The sequence below is a fragment of the Dermatophagoides farinae genome, chromosome 5 (assembly GCF_024713945.1).
Source record: "Dermatophagoides farinae isolate YC_2012a chromosome 5, ASM2471394v1, whole genome shotgun sequence".
NCBI classification, from domain to species: Eukaryota; Metazoa; Arthropoda; class Arachnida; order Sarcoptiformes; family Pyroglyphidae; genus Dermatophagoides; species Dermatophagoides farinae.
Genome location: NC_134681.1, coordinates 324,985 through 345,947, shown reverse-complemented (window position 1 = coordinate 345,947; position 20,963 = coordinate 324,985). Strand labels below are relative to the sequence as shown.

The following is a 20,963-nucleotide window of genomic DNA, read 5'->3' as shown; positions in this document are numbered from 1 at the left end:
TCGAAAAAAATTGATTTTTTTCTAATCAATCTATTTTCATTTTATTAAGAATTTCATCTTTTTATTTTATTTTTTTTATTTTTATTTTTTTGATTGCAATTGACAGGCCCAATTTTCATGTGATCAGCAAATTTTTTTTCTCATTGAAAATCAATACTAAAAAAATGAAAACTGTGATCTGTAATTGATTGATTGTGAATGAATTAGAATTGAATTTAAAACCAAAACAAAAACGAAAAAAAAAATTGATAATGGATTGATTTTTTTTTGGATTCTTTCACCATCCTACAGAATTTTTGTTTTTCTTTTATTTGAATTAAAAACAAACAAGTATCACAATCATCTATGAACAACTTCTACATGGAATTATGGATTCGTATTTTTTTTTCTTCTTGTACATGTATGATATACCAATTGCGTATGATTTTAATTCACAATGGAAAACAAACAAACGAAATTCTTTTTGTCTACATGTGTAAATACTACTACCATATATTACATGAATGAAATGAACAATCCAAACATAGAAAAAATAAGTGGAATCCATGAAAAACATTTACTTTTTTTTTGATTTTGGATTTTCTTCATTTTCATTCGGTTTTCGACCCCGATTATTTTCTTTTTTTTTAAGTAGGGGCGGTCCATGTTATTATTATTATTCTCTGTATCATAATGATGATGATGATGATGATGATATTTGACGATAACGGTAGCAATATGGAACAATCATGGCATATAAAAACTGTTCAACAAGAAAGAAAAAAAATCAATCGAATCATATAATTCGAACAAGTTGATTTGATGTTTGTATTTTTGAATCTAATTGTGATTAAGAATTGTGAATGTACTATTTTTGTTGAAATGATTGATTGATTGATTGATTCAATCTTTTTTTTGTTTAGATATATAAGCAAAAAAAAAACATTGAATAAATGAATGAAATATTTATATACGAATCATCTGCGAAATAATTTTGTTGTTGACGTTGTCGTTGTTGTTGTTGTTGTTATTGCAACGGTTTTTTTTATCTTCGTAAAAAGGTTATTTTCTTTCTTCACAATCCAATTTTTTTATCAGCAACCATTGACGCAACCCGTGACATTCAAAAATTGAACACGAAAAAAAATGTCAACAATTGTAATGAATAGGAAATCAAAAATGTTGTCAATTGTAGCGACAATAATCGGCTGTTTGTGCCATTTGATCAATGTCAACAATGATGGCGTCATGGCAACATTATCAAGTAATGAAAATAATGCTGAAAATGGTGGAATTAATGGTGAAAATTTATTTCCAATTTATTCATCATCATCATCTGATTCTACAGCCGAAGATACAATGATGATTAAATCGAATAAAAATAACATAAATTTTGATAATTATGAATCAATCAATTCATTATTACCAATTGTTTCGTCATCATCATTATCATCATCATCGATGATGCCAATTAAAATTGAAACACGTGGTGCAGAAAAACAACATTATTGTGGTGAAAATCTAATCAAAGCATTAGCACTTTATTGTAAAGGTTATTATGCAAATAAACGAACATCTGGATTATCCAAATCAATTAATCCAATTGCAGAAGGTATGGTGTTGAAAAAAAAGATTTGTTTTTATATGAAAATCGAATAAATTAACTGTTTACTATTTTTTTTTCTTTTGTTTAACACAGAAACAATTGACATTTATTCAATTAAAGATCATCAAAATGAACCAATATATAAAAATAGTGTACAGGATAATAATGTCGATAATGATGTCGATTTCAATGATATGAATCTATTATTAATGGTTAATGGTAATACTAATAATGATAATAATAATAATAATAATAATAATTTTGGCGAATTAACCTGGTTTGATATATTGAATATATTAAAATATTCACATCAACAACAACAACAGCAACAACAACAAAAACAACATCAATCAACACAATTTTATAATAATAAAATTAATAACAATAAGAATACAAATCAAGATTTAATCGATTTCTTAGATACATATTCACGATCATCATTGTCATCATTACAGAATCATAATAATCACAATCGTATACAAAGACCAAAACGTGGTATCGTTGATGAATGCTGTAAACGTCCATGTGGATTAAAAACATTAAATCAATATTGTGGTATACGTAAACGTCCAACATATTAAAATTTATTAATTTTGTCAAATATTAATTCTCATATATATTAATCTCAAAGAAGTAGTTGCCAAAAACAAAAAACAAAAAACAAAACAAAATTTTTTCCTGATATACAAATTATTCATTCATTCATTCATTCATTCACACTCATTGATTCACTAAAAAAAAACTAAGTGAAAACAAATTCATCATTATCATTTGAAATCAATTCTAGTCGACAAAAATATTGAAAAAAAATTGAACACAACAAATTGATCAAACAAACAAAAAAAAAACAGAGAAAGAAAGAGAGCGAAAAAAACGGAATTTAGTTTGTTCAAAATGGACTCTATTGAATTCTTAAAAAATTCAACGAATTAACTTGTTAAATTTTTTTAATTTTTATTTTTGAATCAAGAAAAAAAATATGAATTGAATGCTAAACAAATGCATTCGTTTGTTGCTATTTTTTCAATTAATCATCATCACCACAACACATAAGTGGGTGCCAATTTTTTTTTTGTTTCGTATCATTTTCAAATTCTAATTTTGATTAAAAATTGATGAAAAATTTCTGAATTTCTAAATCATCAAATCATTATGAAATGAAAAAAGAAAATTTTATTCTATAATTCAAATAATAAAAATAAAAAAAAAATTTATGATTTATAAAAATCAACCCAAAAGAAAAAAAACCGTTTATTATTGATTTAACATGTTCATTATTATCATTACAAGATACGAGATGGCGCAATCATCTCGACCGATTGATTTTAAATAATCAAAACAACAACAAAAATGTGAAAAAAAAAGAAAAACATGATGAAAATTTTTCGGCCTGGAAAAATTTTATATATAATCATCACTTAATATTTATTATTATTATAACATTTATATATCAATGACTTAGTGTAATTGTTTTGTGTATGGGTGTGTGAATGAGAAAGAATCGTGCAAAATATTTGTGTAATTGTCAATTGTTCAAATGACGATTTCCATGGTTGCCCACACCAAACGAAAGAGGATTTATTTTACTAAATAATGAATGAATGAATGATGATGATATTCGTTGCCGATCAAACGAATCCATTTATCGATATTTATGAATATTATTGAAATATGCATACACACACACACGTGGTTTGAGTTTTTGTTTTTTTTTTGTTTGTTTGTTTTTGTTTCAGAATCACAATTATATTTATTATTATTATTTTATTATTATTATTATGCTTTTTGTATGAATCGTTGATCGGCATTAAGTTCAATTTCATTCTTGATCAACAAACGTCTTGCAAACTTATTTTTTGCCTTTATACTAAATGAATATATGAGAAATAGTATGAGGAATAATATCTGATATATTAATGATATTGATGATGTAATGCCATCCGTATTATCATTCTGTACCATAATCGATGATGTTGTCGATGTTGACGATGATGATGATGATGATGATGATGATGTCGATAAATGATGAAAAAGTCCAACAATCATAATAATATTATAGAATAGGCTCAATTTAAAATGTTCAAATATGATGCTACAGATTAATCCAACTTCGATTAAAATCGATATAACAGCAACGAATAGCATGCTAATTTGATCTGTTTGAAATGAAAAAAAAACAAAAAAAAAACAATCGTTAATTATGCATTTCTATGAAAATAATGGGAAAATTTCCATATGCAATCATTTCAATATTGGATCAATCAATTTGATTGATTATTAAAATCAATCGATTCAAAAACGATTGACAACAACCATGATAATTATTATTTTTCCTTATGCAATCATTCAACAAGCGTCTTAATGATAGTGATGATGATGATGATGATGATTTTTTATTAAAATTTTATTAATTATGAAATTAATTATTGTCGCATTTATGGTCATCATCATCCATCAATTTAATGGAAAACTTTTTCGTTGAAAAATTTTTTCCGAAAAGTTTTTTTCTTCTCTTTTACATTTGAAAAAGAAGAGAGAAAAAGAAATAAAGAAAGAAAGAGACAGACAGACCTTAGAAAATTCAAAACAATACAATTGACCATCAGGTCAAGGATGATGGCGATGAATTTACAGATCATTTCATTTCATTTCATTTCTCTTTCATTTTTTTTATACCTGCATATAACTGTTTCTGTTTCTGTGTATTCAAGTTGAATTTTTGTTCATCCATGTTTTCAGTATTGAGCATTATAACACGGTATATATAATATATAATAATATATTTATTGAACAGAAAGAAAGAAAGAAAAAATCGATAAAACAAGGATACACAAGACTGAGTTTCATTGCTTCACATTTGTCTCTCTCTCTCTCTTTGTGTATGCATGTGTGTGTGCAATAATAATTTTCATTGCCAAAAATTTCAATAATTTTCATTTTCAACTTTTGGATCCTTTTTTTTACTCCTTTTCACTATCTTTGCATTTTTTTTTCTCAATGCCTGTCTGATTTTTTTTTTCGTTGTTTGTTGTTGTTGTTGTTGAAGTATTAATAATAGTGTTATTGTTATTTTTATTATTGTGAAAATAAAATTGGAAGAGTTATGTGTGTATGTGTTTACAGACATGAATGTCAGTCTTAGATATTTTGATGATGATGATGATGATAATAATTTTCATTGCCAACGTAATTACATTTCAATTTTCTTCATTTGTCTGTATCTTTCAATATTCATTATCCATTATCATTATCGTCATCATCATCATCAAATGGTTGCACTTGTCCATCATCATAATCAATGTTCCACTATTAGCACTTTTTTTTCTTTCTTTTTTCGATTCATAATCATAATTGTTGTTGTCGTTTTTTTATAAAAAAAAAATATTCTCTCTCTCGCTTTCATTTTTTTTTTGTTCTCTCTTTGACGTATTTTCAAACTAAATTCATGCTAAACTAATTATTTGTTTTTTTTGTGTGCCGTGTATATGTATTGAATGAATGGTTGGATGCATGTGAATGTCTTGGACAGAGAGCAAAGAAAAAAACGAGATTTTAATTTTTTTTTTTTTGAAATATTTCATTATCGTTTCGTTGTTGTTTTTTGTTGTTGTTGTTGTTGTTGTTGTTGTCATTCTCATCAATCGATTGACAACATTCATTTGAGAGAGTGAAAGTAATGAAAAAACATAGAGAGACCTTTGTGAACATGTGTGATGCTTATGATGATGATGATGATGAATAAAAAACACAAGAGACAGTGGGATACACAAGATAAGAAAAAAAATGAATAAATCCGAAAGCAAAAAAAAAAACTGACCGAGGTCAATATCATTCCTAAATCAATTTTTGTTTTCGATGCTAAAATTTCGAAACAAACATTCTGTTAAAATGTTTTTTTTTACCACTTCACAAACCACTATTTGTTCGTACGAATAACTTGTTTGATTTATTTGTGAAGAGGGTAGAAAGAATCAAAAAAAAAAAAAAACAAACACCATGGGTAGTTGCTAGAATTGGATTGACTAGGAATTAATGTGATACAATAAAAAAAACTGAACTGAACATGAAATTGATTCAATAATTTTATATTTGAACAAAAAAAAATGAACTTGATAGGAATTTCCCCAGGTTCATAAACATTTATCAATCTATTCAATTTAATCATTCAATCATTCATTCATTCATTCATCCATTCGAAGAAAACATTTCATATTACCTCTTCTTCATCGTTGAAATCATTTACAATTACATGAACATTGTACAGATTGTACATTTATTTTTTTTTTCATCGATTCTAATGATAAATTTGTCCATGAAAGAAAAAAAAAGAAAAAAAAATAAAACAAAAACAACAACAAAATGACAAAAATTGCATAAATTAAATCGTTAATAATTAGCTATTTATAGAATTGTTTCAGAAATGTTTTCAATCTCCAAATGTACTGATTGATGATTATTTTATTTTTAGATTGAATATCAATTGATAATTGAAAATTCAGAATTTAATGTAACAAAATAATTGATTAAATAATACTTACAGCTATGTAATTTGCCTTGATGATCATCAATCGCTATAGTGGATTCCAATCGATATAACATCGATAGATTGATTTCATTTATACCATAAAAATTCATAATGGAACGATAAAATTGTAGATTTATATTTGATTCATTGTTTGTATCAATATTGGACGTTGTTGTTGATGTTGTTGTTGTTGTTGTTGTTGTTGTTGTACCAATCATATGTGCTTCATAATAAGCATATGTACCAATGAATAATAGAACAATACTCATCGATAATGAGAATAATGAAAAACCTAACATAAATTTTGAATAATAACGGAAAATGGATAAAATTCCTGTTGAATTTTCATTATCAATCATTGAACGTGATGATTTAATTCGGGCATTTGTTTGCCCATTTAATCGCATTGTTTTTCTCATTTTTTTTTTGTTGTTTTGTAGATCTGGTTTTGTATTAGAATATTTGATTAGAATTGAATAAGATTCGTTGAACAATTTTGTTGTTGTTGTTGTTGTTGTTGTTGTTCAATAATAATAATAATGGAAAAATTTGTCGTTTTATTGCCGTTTTATTGGCGGTTTTTTTCCAATTCGGATGAAAAAAAAATTTCACTGCAAAAAAAGGGCTGCAACTTGTAGATGTGATCGATTGAATATATGAATAACGTCAAATTTTTGGGATAATACAGAAAGAATGAAATAAAATAAAAAAAATAAAATAACTGTCATCAACCACAAAAAAAAGGATGTCCAAACAATCACTTATTGTGTAGACATTTCATTGGACAATGAGATATCTACAAACGCACAGGAAAAAAATGACATTCAAATCAATTTTAATATCAAATAAATGAAAAAAAAATTTATAATATGCTTGGTGGGTGATTGGTCAATAACGAAATTTTTTGTTGTTGTTGTTGTTGTTGTTGAATTCACAATTTCTGAATGAATGAATTGAAATCGAATTGAGAAGAGGGGAAAAAACGGAATTATGAGCAAATATCCTGTTTTTATTTATTCTGGAAATTCCTTTCTATATCGAACGGTGATTGATGAACAAAACAAATGAAAATTCCACGAAACAAATTGAAATGAAGTGAATGTTTGATTTGGTTGTGTGTGTGTGTGTGTGTATGTTCGAGGCTTCAATATTTTTTTTTCTATTTCTCTAAATTTCTTTCGATGAAGCAATAGAATTTATAAATTTTTTTTTGTTGTAAATAAATTTAAAATTTAATTTGATGAAATCACAGATTTTTTGCTCTTCAATTTATTCAGATTGATCATCATTATGAATGACACATGGAACACATCAAATATTCATTCACTGGAACACAATTAAATCGATTGCATGTGTGCATGTGTGCATGTGTTTGTTTGTATGTATGTTAGACCATCAAAACATCATCATTATCGATAAAAAAAAAGTAAAGAAAATAAAACTGTATATATATGTCTATGTGTTTCAATCAATCAATTTGAATCGATTTAATAATCATGATGATAACGAATGTAGGAAAACAAAACGAAAAAAAAATCATGGAGAAAAAGAGAAAAAAAATCTATCTATCTCTTTATTTGTTCCAATCAGATATGATATTTTTCTCTTTCTATTTCTCTTGTTTGTTCGTGTGCATTTCAAGTGTATAGATGATGATGATGATGATGATGATTACAACTTGTTGCTGGAACAATGAAAAAATCATAATCATAAAAAAAAGAAATCTTTTCTAGTTTTCTCTTATTTTTCAAAAAGAAAAATTATTTATAAGTATGAAATTAATCATCAAAATATACACATATTATGTTGGCATATTATTGGACATTTTTCTTTTATATTTTCATTCATATATATATTATGAAGAAAACAAAAAACAGAACAACAACAGCAACAATAACAGCAAAACTGAAAATTGAAGGATTTTCCTTTCATTGATTTTTTGTTGTTGTTGTTGTTGTTGTTGTAATGGTCGTCGTCGTGTTGTTGTTATTGCTGCTATTTGAAAATAAATTATTGACGAAATCGTCCAATGGTTCTTTTATAATTATGATGATATGGATGGATGGATGGATGGATGGTTGGATGAAAGTAAAACAAAGATGGTGACGATGATGATGATGATGACGATGATGATTAAAATATTTCAAAATACCATTATTTACAATAATGGTATGAACGTAAATGAATAAAATGGTGATTGTGAAATCTGTGAACAAACAAACAAATATCAATTCGCATGCGCAATTAGATTTGAACAAATTTTTTGTTTTTATTCAAACAAGAATTCATCTTATTTGAAATCAACATCATCATCATCATCATCACCATCACCATCATCAACAATATCCAAAAAAAAACGTGACTGTATCAATGGGTTATCACTGGATCTTCATCATCGTTGTCATCATCGTCATCATCAATCAATAGAGTGATAGATTAGAAATAACAAAAAATAACATCAATACGTTTTTACGTTGATCTGTTATTTAGGCTACCCATTTTATCAATCATCATTAACATAATAAAGCAATAGCATGGGTAGAATGTAAAAACACACATATAGCTTGACAATCAATCAATCAATCATTTTTTTTTTTAGTTTGTTTTTGTTATCAACAAAAATAATTACTGATTAAAAACTTATACTGATATATGATATTTGTTTTTCAGAAAAATTTCTTCTGAAAAATATAAAATTCATGTTTTCATATGTTTTATTTTCCATTTTTGGTTTCATAAAACATATATATATGTAACGTTGGAAATCCAAAACATGATTGTTTTGGAATGTTAATGATCAAAGTTGTGATGTTTGAATATTTTAAATGGAATGTTCGACTTTGATTTAATGAATGTTATAACCTAATTAATGTTTCTAATTGATTGTAATCTAGTATATAAACCCATCCCAAATTATCATTATCCATCGAGTATCTGGGATCTATGATCTGCGTATACTTGATCAATAAAGCTTTATTTTATCCACAAATATTTCAATAGTGTCCGATTCCCAATCATGACTGCGAACGTATTATCGATATACGATCACTACGATGTTATGGAACATCGTAGTTTATTATAAGCCAGCAAGATTCGAACTTGCGCTCCCATTGGGAAATGGATTTCAAATGTTTGGCTCAAGAAGATCGTCGATATTTGTTCGTCCAATAGTTCCACCGGAACCCAGAGAAAATATGAGTGATATCAACGAGGGTCGAATACCGACCAAAATCAAAGTTTTTCAAAAGCAATCAATATGACGAGAAAAATGAATCATGAAGTTATAAAAAAGAAGAATTTTGTTTTATAATAATGTGAAATTGATGCAATGATTTTATTGAAGATCTTGATGGCAATTACGAAAATTTTCAACGTTTTTTTCGGACACGTTCAATCTATGGTGATTGTTCGTGATATTTTTATGGACACCTTCAATCCGGGCTATATAGAGAGGTTGGGCAAAATGCACCTCTAGCTGATTGTTGGTGATATTGTTTTTATTTTGTTTTTTTTGGTTTTTTAAGAAAATGTTTCGTTAATTGCATCGAGAAAATTTGGTCAAAAAAGTTGTATAAAAATTATGTGAAAAATGAAACAAATTTGATGATTTATTGTAATGTAATGAAGAAGATTCAACTCGTATTGAAAGGATTGTTAAAATGAAAAAAAATGATAAAATTTGTTCGAATTGTAGTTTTCTCTGGGTCGTCCGTCTAAAAATGCTGAATCAACCTTAGTCCCCAAAAAAGTATCAACCTGTTTAATCCCTATCCGTGCAATATTTCCAAAGTACCTGGTTATTGTCGATTTGCCAGAAACATCATTGCTGTTATGACAACAGAGCCAAATACCAACCACACCCGAATTGGCCGAAGCATCCTCTTGAGCGAGGGGATGTAACGTTGGAAATCCAAAACATGATTGTTTTGGAATGTTAATGATCAAAGTTGTGATGTTTGAATATTTTAAATGGAATGTTCGACTTTGATTTAATGAATGTTATAACCTAATTAATGTTTCTAATTGATTGTAATCTAGTATATAAACCCATCCCAAATTATCATTATCCATCGAGTATCTGGGATCTATGATCTGCGTATACTTGATCAATAAAGCTTTATTTTATCCACAAATATTTCAATAGTGTCCGATTCCCAATCATGACTGCGAACGTATTATCGATATATGATCATTACGATGTTATGGAACATCGTAGTTTATTATATATATATATATAAAATCAAGAGAACAAGATAATAATAATCTGTTTCTTTAATTTTGAATGGCAAATTGAATTTTATTCCTTTGAAATACAGCATATTTTGATCTAGATAATCATCATTTTTTTTAAATGGGCCTTGTACTTGAATATTGTGAATACATAAATTGAGTAAGAACGAGAAAAAAAACCCAATAATGAACAAACAAACAAACAAACAAAAAATTCATTCTCACTTGAATTAACTGATCAATGTTATTTTCATTTTATTTTATTTTATTTTTTTGCTATAATTCAATTCAATTCATTCATGTGTGTGTGTGTGTGTGTTCATGGTAATGATGATCATGATTAATGTAACAGCAACGACAATGAAAAAAGCAATGGGAAAAAAATCTGAAGACAAAAAAAAGCGAACAATGTTGATAATCAAATGAATTTATAATGATAATTAGAATATTTATCTGATTGAATATCATATATGATTGATTGATTGATTGATTCTGTCTGTCGGTCGATCCATTTTTGGTTTTTGTGATTACAAATTCTGATATATAATAATTATAATCTATATATATATAAGTATATTTTGATGCTAGATTGTTGTATTTATAGAATGAAAAAAAAATCGATAATGTGATCAAAGAGATGAGAATGTAATTAGTAATGTGTAAAATGATTTGTACGTAAAATCCAGATTTTAGAACGCAAAACAATTCAAAGGAAATTAAATTCAAAATTGTTCAATGTTGAATGAATGAATGAATGAATGATGTCAATCAAAACGAATAAACGGAATTCGAAGAAAATCAATGATGATAATGATGATGAGAAATTGATTATTGAAAAAAATGAATTAATCGAATGAATGATTTTAGGTTATATATTGTTTTTGGTTCAAATTTCGAAATAATTTGATAATTTGCTGTTGTTTGTGTGTGTGTGTGTGTCACTAGGAAGTGAATGTATGTTTATGCATCTGCGTAGTATGTTTGTATTACACATTACATAATGAATAATAATGATGGTTGTTTTTTGTTTTGTTTTTTTTTGTCACAAATTTTGTTTTGAATAAACTACGTTGTTAATTTTTTTGTTTTTGTTTGAAATTTGGTTTTTTTTCAATAATAATAATAATTTTTTTTTCGCCATTGACTTTTGATTATATTGGTTTGTTTTCAATCAGATTATGAATCCAGATTTAGTATGAATGAATGAATGAATGAATGTTGTTTAATGTATAAAATCGTGATGAAAGAGAAAAACAAAAAAAAATGAAAAAAAGGAAAAATTTCTGATTTGTTTTGGCAATTTGATTTCCTGTTTTCAATATTTTTATTTTTCTTCATGTATTGTGTGTGTGTGATGAGCACTATGATGATGACGATGATGATGATGGCCAGAATAAGAAAGACTGAAAATCAGAAAAAAATTGATGAATGAAAAAAATCGAAGTGAAAAAGAGACGAATTCCAATCATTCATCACAATGATAATTGACTTAGTTATTTATTTATTTTTTTTTTTTCGTTGGTCATGACAATGCTAATGAGATGGAATTTAAATAATAATAATAATTTTTTTTGGTGTTATTGAAAGGAAATTTCGAGAAAGGAAAAAAAATATATCAATCAATGTAGTTATATATTTCCTAAATGTATTTTGGTTTGTTTGTTTATTCACTACTTTGTTTTGCTGTGTTATATTGGTATTTTATCAAACAAACACCAACAACAACAACAAGAAAACATCCCGTTGATGACGTAAATGAATATTATATGGACATGATTTTTTTTGTTTGTTTCACTAATTAATTAAATAAATCAAATATATATGGCAATCGTTTAAATAATGATGACGATGACGATGATGATCACAATCTAGCCATTTTTTGTGTAATGTTTTTTCATTTGTGAATACTGAAAATTCTTTTATCTTGTCCTGTATTTATGTGTGTATTTGTGTGTGTGGTAACTGAATTGTTCATAAAATAAAATACTTTCTGTATTGAAATAACATTAAATCATAATAATAAGCATATGTATAGGATGGTAAGATGAGATTATTATTATTATTATTTTTTTCCAAGAGAGAACGCAAGAATAGTAGATAATATGATGAAGAGAAAATGTTTAAAATTTTTGTTTGAAAAAAAAAATTTTTCGATAACATCAACAGCGATAATTTATAAAGTGATGATAAAATTAACAAATTAATAACAAAATTTTCCAATATTCATCTTCATCATTGTTCGTTTGTTTTGTTTCATTTCATTTTCCTGTAAACATTTTCATCACAACACCATGTGATTCATTAATTTGTCCATTTTTTTTCTTTAATTCAATACAAATTGAATGAATATTTTTTTTTCAAATTCTTCATAACAAATCATCATTTAAATTATTCTTGAAAAACATTTGATTGATTGATTGAATGATGATTGATGATGATGATGATGATGATGATGAAATGATTTTATGAGATTGTTGATAAATAATCCATATTCTTATCCGATTGTTACATATACACCATATATGAATATATGGTGATTATAATGTATATAAATATGATGGCTGATTTTTTTTTGATCGTTGTACGTTTGTTGAATAAATAGTGAAAATGAGAGATTGAAGAATTTTTTTTCTTTTTTGGTGTGGTATTCTTAGAATTGATACCATTTCTTATCACGATATTTGAGCATAACAGCATGTGCCATACTGCTGAATGCTTCAGCTTCATTTTGCATACGAGCTGTATTATCTTCTAATTTACCAAGACGTTCACCACGTTCGGATAGGCCCTATTTTTTTTTTAGAAAAAAAATATGAATAAAAGAAATTCACAAAGAATTGTTGATATTACCTCTTTTAATTTAGCAAATTCACCACCAATAGCACTGGATTGTGATTTAGCATGTTCAATTGACCCTGGTATTAAACGTGCCATTGTTTTGGGCGCTTTACCGGCATTCGTTTCACCGAACAATTCCTCACGATCTAATGGTGTCGGTGTGCCACCAAAAAAACCTTTTAAAAATGATTGTTTGGGCGGTTCGGGTAATTCTTTTGGACCAGTATATACTGAACCAATCATATCGGGTAAATTGTCACAGAATGATGCCAATATTGTGAATTTTGTCAACTCTGATGGTGATGATAGATACATTCCATGACCATTTACACTAAAAAGTATTGTTCGTGCAATTCTAAATGAAAAAACAAAAGAAAAGAAAAATAAATTTGTAAATTAAAATCAAGAGAAATTAATTAAATTCACATACCTGACATCAGTTAATGGTAAAAAATCATTATCAATTAAGATACGTAGACTTGGCAAACTATAGACTACAATGTTGCCGGTGCCCAGATATACTGCTAAACAATAAGCATCTATGATTTTGAATGAATGCAGAAAAAAAACATCAATGAATTAAGATAAGAGAAAAACAATATTTTTGATTCAAACCTTGATTCTTAATAAATACAAGATCAGCTCGTACAGCAAACGATGTTTCAGTGATGACAGCTTTTTGAGCACAAATCTGTTGAGGCATTACAATCAAACGAATTTGTTTTTCCGATGTTAACACGACCAAATGTGAATCTCGTACATCGGTTGTACTAGATGTGGGCGATGTTTTCGTCATTCGATTGCTTGCCGAACCACCACTACCTGTACGAGTGATAGTCAATGATCCGGTACGTTTATTTGATTCACCAGTGCTTGTCGGTGTTGAAGTTTCATTTCGTTTATTATTATCTTTCCATGAATCAGCAGATAATGGTAGGCTACACCCATTTAGATCAAGAAATCCAATATTCAATATTGAACCTTTCAAACGAAATATGGTCGCTATAAATGAATTGTGAATGTAAAAAAAAAAATGAATTAGTTCCAATCATTCTTTGATTCAAATATGATTGACACTTACGACTAGGTGTTGCTAGAACAGTTTGCAAACATAGAACACGATTGTCCATGCTATCGGGCATTGTCAATGTAATGACAACTACAGTACCACAACTTGTACCCACCCAAAGTGTTGGACTGGGACAAGTATCTAAATGACAAAATTCATCATTCAAAAAAAGTAAACAAGATCAATTATCAACAACAGAAAAACCAATCGAAACATACCAGTTTTGAGAACATAAGTATTGGCAAATATCAAAAATTGAACTGGTTCACTGCCAACATTCTCCAGGCTAGACATACTGGAGCTTCGTGATCGGGTAAAGCTTTCAATTTTGTCTACAATGAATGTATGACATTCACGAATCCAAATAAATCAATCAAATAATAAATAAATATATGACATTTGATTAGCATTATTATATTCATCATCATACACATTTTTTTTCATTAAAAAAAAGATATATAAATAGGAAAAAAAGGAATGAACTTGAGAGAAAAGATTTTTTTTTTTTTGGTTTGTCTTTGTCATAGGTTGACTAAATAGAACAACCATTGAAAAGACATTCATTAGATTACATATATGGAAATAAGGAATAGAATTTGATATATACTAGGAATTCTCAAACATCAAACATAATAAATATATGATGATTAACAGGCAAAACTACTACTATAGTAGTGTGAAAAAAAAGCCATGCAAAACATGAAGAAAAGAAAAAAAATCGATAACAACAACAAGAGTTGCATTTCAGAACAAAAAAAAAAAGCAAAAAAAAAGCTGAAAATCAATAGCAATCAGATTCAAAGCAAATCGATCATCGTCACATAAATTATTTATATCTATATATATTCACACAAAGTGATGTGATCAGTTATTAGCCATAAAAAAAAGCGAATATTAATTTTGATTATATATAAATCAAAAAAAAAGAAAATTCTTTTCAAAGCTGAGTGTTTTTTTTTTGGTTGTTGTTGTTAGTTCATTTTTCCTAATATTTTTAAATTTTTTTTTTATTATTATTGTTCCAAATTCATGTTATTCAGTTGTTTGTTAGTAGTATAGTTGAATTATTATGGATAAATGTTTATTTTTTTTTTGTTCTTGTGGACAGGTGTGTGTGAATGTGAAAGCGTTGTGTGTAGGTGTGTGTGTGTGTGTGTGTTACGAAAAATAGAATGAAATGAAAGATAGAGAAAAGAGAGAGATAGAGAGAAAGAATCGAGAAGGAGAAAGAGAGAGAGAGAGAGAGAAATTGGACATTTTTCTTTTTTTTCTTTTTAGTGATCAATAACAAATCATGCGAAAAAATACTATTATTATTATTATTATTATTGTTATTATTTTCAAAAAATTCAACAACATCAAGAATATGTCAAAATCATATATGAATGAATACCGATAAATCGACACTCGATCCAACACCTATGCACCAAACACCAAACACCAAACACCAAACAACAACAACAACAACAACAACACACACACACACACATTTCATGCATACATCAAAACTTTCTCATTTTTTTTTTATTTTTCCCCAAAAAAAAAAATTTCAGTTTAACTGCAAGCAAACTTTCATATGTATATATGTATTAAATTCATTCAACAACGGAGAAAAGTAGGAAAATTACATGCATGATATGAGTCAAAAGTGAATTTATATATTTAGGAAAACGAAAAACACTCAAATAGAAAGGAATCAATCAAAACAGAATGCCAAACATTTTGAAAATTCTTCTCTATATTTCACATGTATACAAATATGACGAATAGAATGGAAGGAATTTGTGTTTTTCTTTTTTTTTTACATTTTGGATCCAAAAAAGAGAATTTTTTTTTTGTTCCTTTCTAAACACTTAAATGGATCGTCGATCGACCAGCAAAAAAAAAATTTGACCAATATTCCACACAATGTGAAACTCAATGTTGCAATAGAAAGAACAAAACAAAAGTTAGTCATGAAGGGCAAACTAGAAAAAAATGGCGTCCATTCTCATCAACATTTTCATCTATCTACGGAAAAAAAGGGCCATTGGTCAATTTCAAACAGACAAAAAAAAATACTTTAATGAAAAATGAAAGATGCATCCACCGAATAGTAGGCGCAACAAAGCAATTTTTTCATGACAACTATATACGCACACTCACACTGGAATTGGAAAGCCAGCGAAAAAAAAAGTTATTTTCTTCCATTTTCCATTTTTTTGGCCATTATCATCATCATCATCATCATCGTAATGGTTTGGTCAGTCGGTCAAATTTACTACACACACACACAATGAATTCAATGAATTTTTATTTTTTTTTCTTCCTTTTTTTGTTGAAAATAAAAAATACTTGATATCAAAAATTTATGAGAAAATTTTCATTGGAAAAAAAGCCAATATCTTTTGGCCAAAGAGCCGCACTGTATGGGTACAATGAATGGTATTGGACATGAAAAGAATCGACGTTTTTTTTCAACATTTTTTTCTGGTTTGATATGAATGAGTGGTCGTTTTCTGACCGAACTAACCGAATGACGGACAAAAAAAAACATGATGATGATGATGACAAGAGAATGGGTGAAAAAAAATATAGACGAAACAAATCAAATAAGCTTGACAAGAATGATGAAAAAAAAGGAATAAGTTGGGAAAAAAAACAGAACAGAATAGAATGAAATAGAATATTAAATAAAATCAAACAAACAAACAAACAAGAATTTATTCTAACATAAATTATAACAACATTATTGAATTGATGAATAAATGAATGAATGGAACGGAAAAAATGGAAAAAAAATTGTTTTCATTTCTAAATAATAACTTTTATTAATTCTATTCTGGATCAAAATTTAACAAACGAAAAAAATGTCATTTTTCTTTTTTGCTTTTTTTTGTCCAATTCTGGACATGATGGCCATTTGCAAAAAAAAAAAAAAATAAAAATAAATTCACGTGAATTTCATTTCTTCTTCGCCTTTATGAATTCAATTTGAATTTGGAAAATTTTGCAAATCTATATCCATCCATATGCATTGGCGTGGGGATATACGCCAACGGCCAAAAGGAATGAAAAAAAAACAAATGAACATGCAACAAAAAATGGCAAAACGAAAAGAAAAAAATCGGAAAAAAGTTAAAAATTTAAAATATCGATCGTATTCACTCGGAAACTGTTTGACACAAACAAACTCAATCACAAAAAAAAGCTTTTTAGGATACTTTTAAAAATTTAAATTGACTTTTTCCGTTCAGTATAAAAAATTTTCATTATTATAACAAATAAATAAATGAATATATGGGAAAAACACACACACACACACACACACACACACTGGCAATTCTTCATAATTTTGTAATGTCAAAACGAAATGTTTTTTTTTTTTTGGTCTGTTTTTGGCTGTTTTTATATTCAGGCTTAATATATGCAACAACAAAAAACAAAACAAAACGAAACCATATAAAAACCATAATAGCAAAACAACAACAACAACAATAAAAACAAATGAATAAGAACAATCAAAATCGATAAACACGAAACAAAACAAAAAAAACAGAAAAAAAAGAATCAGAATCAAAGTCAAAATAGAAAATTGGCAAATTGATGTGGAGTACAACGGCAACAACAACAACAACAACAATTATAATTGAATATATCGTAAGACAAAGTTTGAATAATTATTTTTTAAAGAATCGTTTCCGTTTTTTTTTGGTATTTTACACAAATGATCATCATGATTCGACAAGTAAACAACAACAACAACAACAACAACAACAAAAGGCTCACCAAATCGCTGAATCAAAATCGGTAGTCACTATATTCGAGCTAATTAATATTGATTGATTAATCGTTTGATTATCATTCTCTCTTTGTCGCTTTTATTTTGTAAGGAAGGAAAGAATAAAATCAAACGAAACTATGATCGATGAAAAACCAATGAAAAAAAAAGAAATCTTGATCAAAAAAAAAAAAATAAAAATAAATGTCGATGTCGAGGAACAATTGATTCGAAAATATTTCATGTCTTTGTTTTTTCTTCAATTTTTTTTGTATTCTATGCATATATATGTATGGTATATGAGTATGTGTGTGTGTGTGTGTGGGTGTGTGTATGTCAACTCCGCTTTTTTTATGAATAAAAAATTATCATCATCTAATTCATATATTCTAGCTAAATAGCTTGCATTCTATTATTATGCATCTATTGTGGATTATGATGATTCTATACTATTGTTTGTGATTATTAAAAAAGAAAAAAAAATCTTGAATCCTAAAATTGAGTGAGGAATTGGTTTTGTTGTTGTTTTTTTTTCTTTTTGACAATTTGGGCAATAATAACTACACATATAGAGTGATCATAATACTAGCACATAGCTTTGCTAATATGAATGGATATGATGCAACTGGGAACAAAAAACTACAATTATAATTCCAAAAAAAAACATGGTATTGGATTCAATGTTATCTATTCTAAAGATGTGTGGATGGATTGAAATTAAGCCATCAATAAAGGTTGATATTGATCATCATAATAGGGATGGATATAGAATAATAATTTCGATTAAAACAAGAAACGGGATGAAAATAAAAAAAAACAAAACAAAACAAAAATGGAATCAATTTTTCGATTTCAAAAAAACTTATCAATCTATATTGATACTACATTTACAGAACTACTAACTAATAATGAAAAGGATTTTCAACAACTACATAATGGATTTGATTTGATTGTATCAAAATATAAAAGTGGGAAAAAAAAGGAAAGAAACAAAAAACAATCAATGAGCGACAACAAAGAACGACAACAACAACAACATCGACAACAACAACAAGTACAACAACAACAACAACAACAACAACAACTACTATCCACCTGATCCTAATTGGACGCCATGATGTAAATGATGGTGATGGTGAAGCCCGATATGATTTATACTACTCGAATTGATGAGCCTGTCGGACGCATCAGTATGATGATGGTGATCACCACGATGGTCAGTAGCAATTGATGCTGGCATAATCATCATACTCTGATGTATGGTATGCATCATTTGTAACTTGTTTCGAGTACCTTGAGAACGTGAACGTTTCAGCTCGGTATTCACTATGGATTGTGGAATCGCTTTTGAACGTGATATATTCGATGATGATGTTGATGTGGCTGACGTTGCAGCAGCAGCAGCTGCGGACGATGACGCTGTTGCCGATGGTGATGTTGATGAAAGTATTGTCGATGTTGCCGTACCTAATGATGACGGCGAACATCCACCACTTCCACCACTTCCTGTAGCACCCAATGAACCATCAAAATTCGTAGATGATGATAATGAACTATGATGATGAAAACCTGAATTACGATTGCCGCCTATTGTCGTTGGACTCATACAAACATCCTTTGAACAAAAAAAAGATTTCATGGAATGATTTCAAAAGAAAAAATCAGAAAAAAATAGATAGAAAGAAAGAGAGAGAGAAAGAGGAAAAGAGAAAAAAGAAAGAAATAAGCAAAGTAATAATGTAATGTAATTAGAGACAAATTTTCGCAAAAAAATTGTAAATTATTGATAGATATCAATAAAATTTGCTTGCTTGGTTACACAGAAATTCAATGACGAAAAAAAAATTCACATTATCAATTCAAAGTTAATAAGCAGTAAAGATTCGTTATAAAGATATATATGTTATGTTATAGAATGGAGACTTGAAAGTCATAGAATTAGACAGAATAATGGTGGGAAAAAATATGAACAAAAATAAAACAAAACAAAACAAAATGGTTGGGACTCACTGATTAACGAGATAAAACTTCCACTACCATGATGAATTGTTTCATGAGCATCATTACGGAGATCGAAAATTTTATGTTTACGATATTTTTTAAATGTATCCCATCCGGCATAATGTCTTGTACGATTATTACAATCACTAAATGATGATGATGATGACAATGATGGTTCAATTAATGAAATTGAATGTACCAACATTGATGATGATGATGATGATGATTGAGGTAAAAATTCTTTTTGTGATGAATGTAATGACAGTTTATCACCATCAATATCTTCATCATTTTTATCAATGTTTTTCGAATCAAAATCCGATTCATTTTTAATCTGTTCAACATTTTTAGAATCCATTATATTTTTGTTTCGATTATTATGTTTACGTCGTGGTGGTGCTTTTGGCATTTCCAATGATGATTTAAATTGTTCATTCAATTGATCATCTTCTTTCCTAATCATCTTTGGTGATTGTTCCAATGATGTTTTCATTTTTTCTTTTGATAATTCATTTTGGATTATTCCATCATCATCATCATTAACATCATCATTGAGATTATCATTATCGGCTATTGATGATTTCGATGAACATGTAAAAGATTTCGTATCCAATGATAATGATTGTTTAAGTAATGATGATTTTGATTCAGAATTAGAATCTTCTGAAGACGATAATCGTGATTCTGGACTAGACAGCTCTTTAATTATATTTTCAATTTCTTCATCACAATAACGATCTTTATAACTATTATTATTATCAAGAATTGTTGTTGAATCAATGGATTCACCATTATTTGGGTCCTGTTATATTGTTGTCGTTGTTGTCGTCGTTGTTATGGTTGACAAACAATGGTTGAATTTATATTCAGCATTTATTTTTTCAATTTTCATCCATAAAAAATCATTGAAATATATAGAATATTAATGTGATGTGTGATGCGATGATAAATTTCA

General features: G+C 27.7%; 3 protein-coding genes across 5 annotated transcripts in view; 1 reads left to right on the top strand and 2 right to left on the bottom strand.

The window, feature by feature from the left end:
• The first annotated feature begins 857 nt into the window (after nucleotides 1–857).
• Nucleotides 858–2,704, top strand: Ilp5 (Insulin-like peptide 5). The gene is made up of 2 exons (XM_075731012.1): nucleotides 858–1,591; nucleotides 1,679–2,704. Exons 1-2 carry the CDS (start codon nucleotides 1,126–1,128, stop codon nucleotides 2,164–2,166), a joined length of 954 nt encoding a protein of 317 aa, XP_075587127.1. The 5' UTR covers nucleotides 858–1,125; the 3' UTR covers nucleotides 2,167–2,704.
• A 277-nt stretch (nucleotides 2,705–2,981) lies between these two features.
• Nucleotides 2,982–8,260, bottom strand: LOC124498822 (uncharacterized). The gene is made up of 2 exons (XM_047062644.2): nucleotides 6,124–8,260; nucleotides 2,982–3,741 (listed from the first exon to the last, which is right to left on the bottom strand). Exons 1-2 carry the CDS (start codon nucleotides 6,527–6,529, stop codon nucleotides 3,362–3,364), a joined length of 786 nt encoding a protein of 261 aa, XP_046918600.1. The 5' UTR covers nucleotides 6,530–8,260; the 3' UTR covers nucleotides 2,982–3,361.
• A 3,574-nt stretch (nucleotides 8,261–11,834) lies between these two features.
• Nucleotides 11,835–20,963, bottom strand: part of Tomosyn (syntaxin-binding protein tomosyn) — a 48,570-nt gene continuing 39,441 nt past the window's right edge. Inside the window, exons 15-21 of one of the 3 annotated variants that reach the window (XM_075731006.1) lie at nucleotides 20,018–20,810; nucleotides 14,466–14,579; nucleotides 14,260–14,388; nucleotides 13,794–14,180; nucleotides 13,609–13,717; nucleotides 13,191–13,533; nucleotides 11,835–13,128 (exon numbers count right to left, since the gene is read on the bottom strand). In XM_075731006.1, coding sequence (XP_075587121.1) covers nucleotides 12,991–13,128; nucleotides 13,191–13,533; nucleotides 13,609–13,717; nucleotides 13,794–14,180; nucleotides 14,260–14,388; nucleotides 14,466–14,579; nucleotides 20,018–20,810 — 2,013 coding nt within the window. In that variant the 3' untranslated portion in view covers nucleotides 11,835–12,990. Of the gene's footprint in view, nucleotides 13,129–13,190; nucleotides 13,534–13,608; nucleotides 13,718–13,793; nucleotides 14,181–14,259; nucleotides 14,389–14,465; nucleotides 14,580–19,102; nucleotides 19,623–20,017; nucleotides 20,811–20,963 lie in introns of all 3 variants that reach the window. The other 2 variants (XM_075731007.1, XM_075731008.1) reach the window with 2 other exon arrangements.

Excerpts from the sequence above, each read along its gene's own strand:
- Ilp5 (XM_075731012.1), top strand. The coding sequence starts at position 1,126 with ATGTCAACAATTGTAATGAATAGGAAATCAAAAATGTTGTCAATTGTA. Across the intron at positions 1,592-1,678 it reads AATTAATCCAATTGCAGAAG|AAACAATTGACATTTATTCA; the intron begins GTATGGTGTTGA and ends TGTTTAACACAG.
- LOC124498822 (XM_047062644.2), bottom strand. The coding sequence starts at position 6,529 with ATGAGAAAAACAATGCGATTAAATGGGCAAACAAATGCCCGAATTAAA. Across the intron at positions 3,742-6,123 it reads TCAAGGCAAATTACATAGCT|ATCAAATTAGCATGCTATTC; the intron begins GTAAGTATTATT and ends CATTTCAAACAG.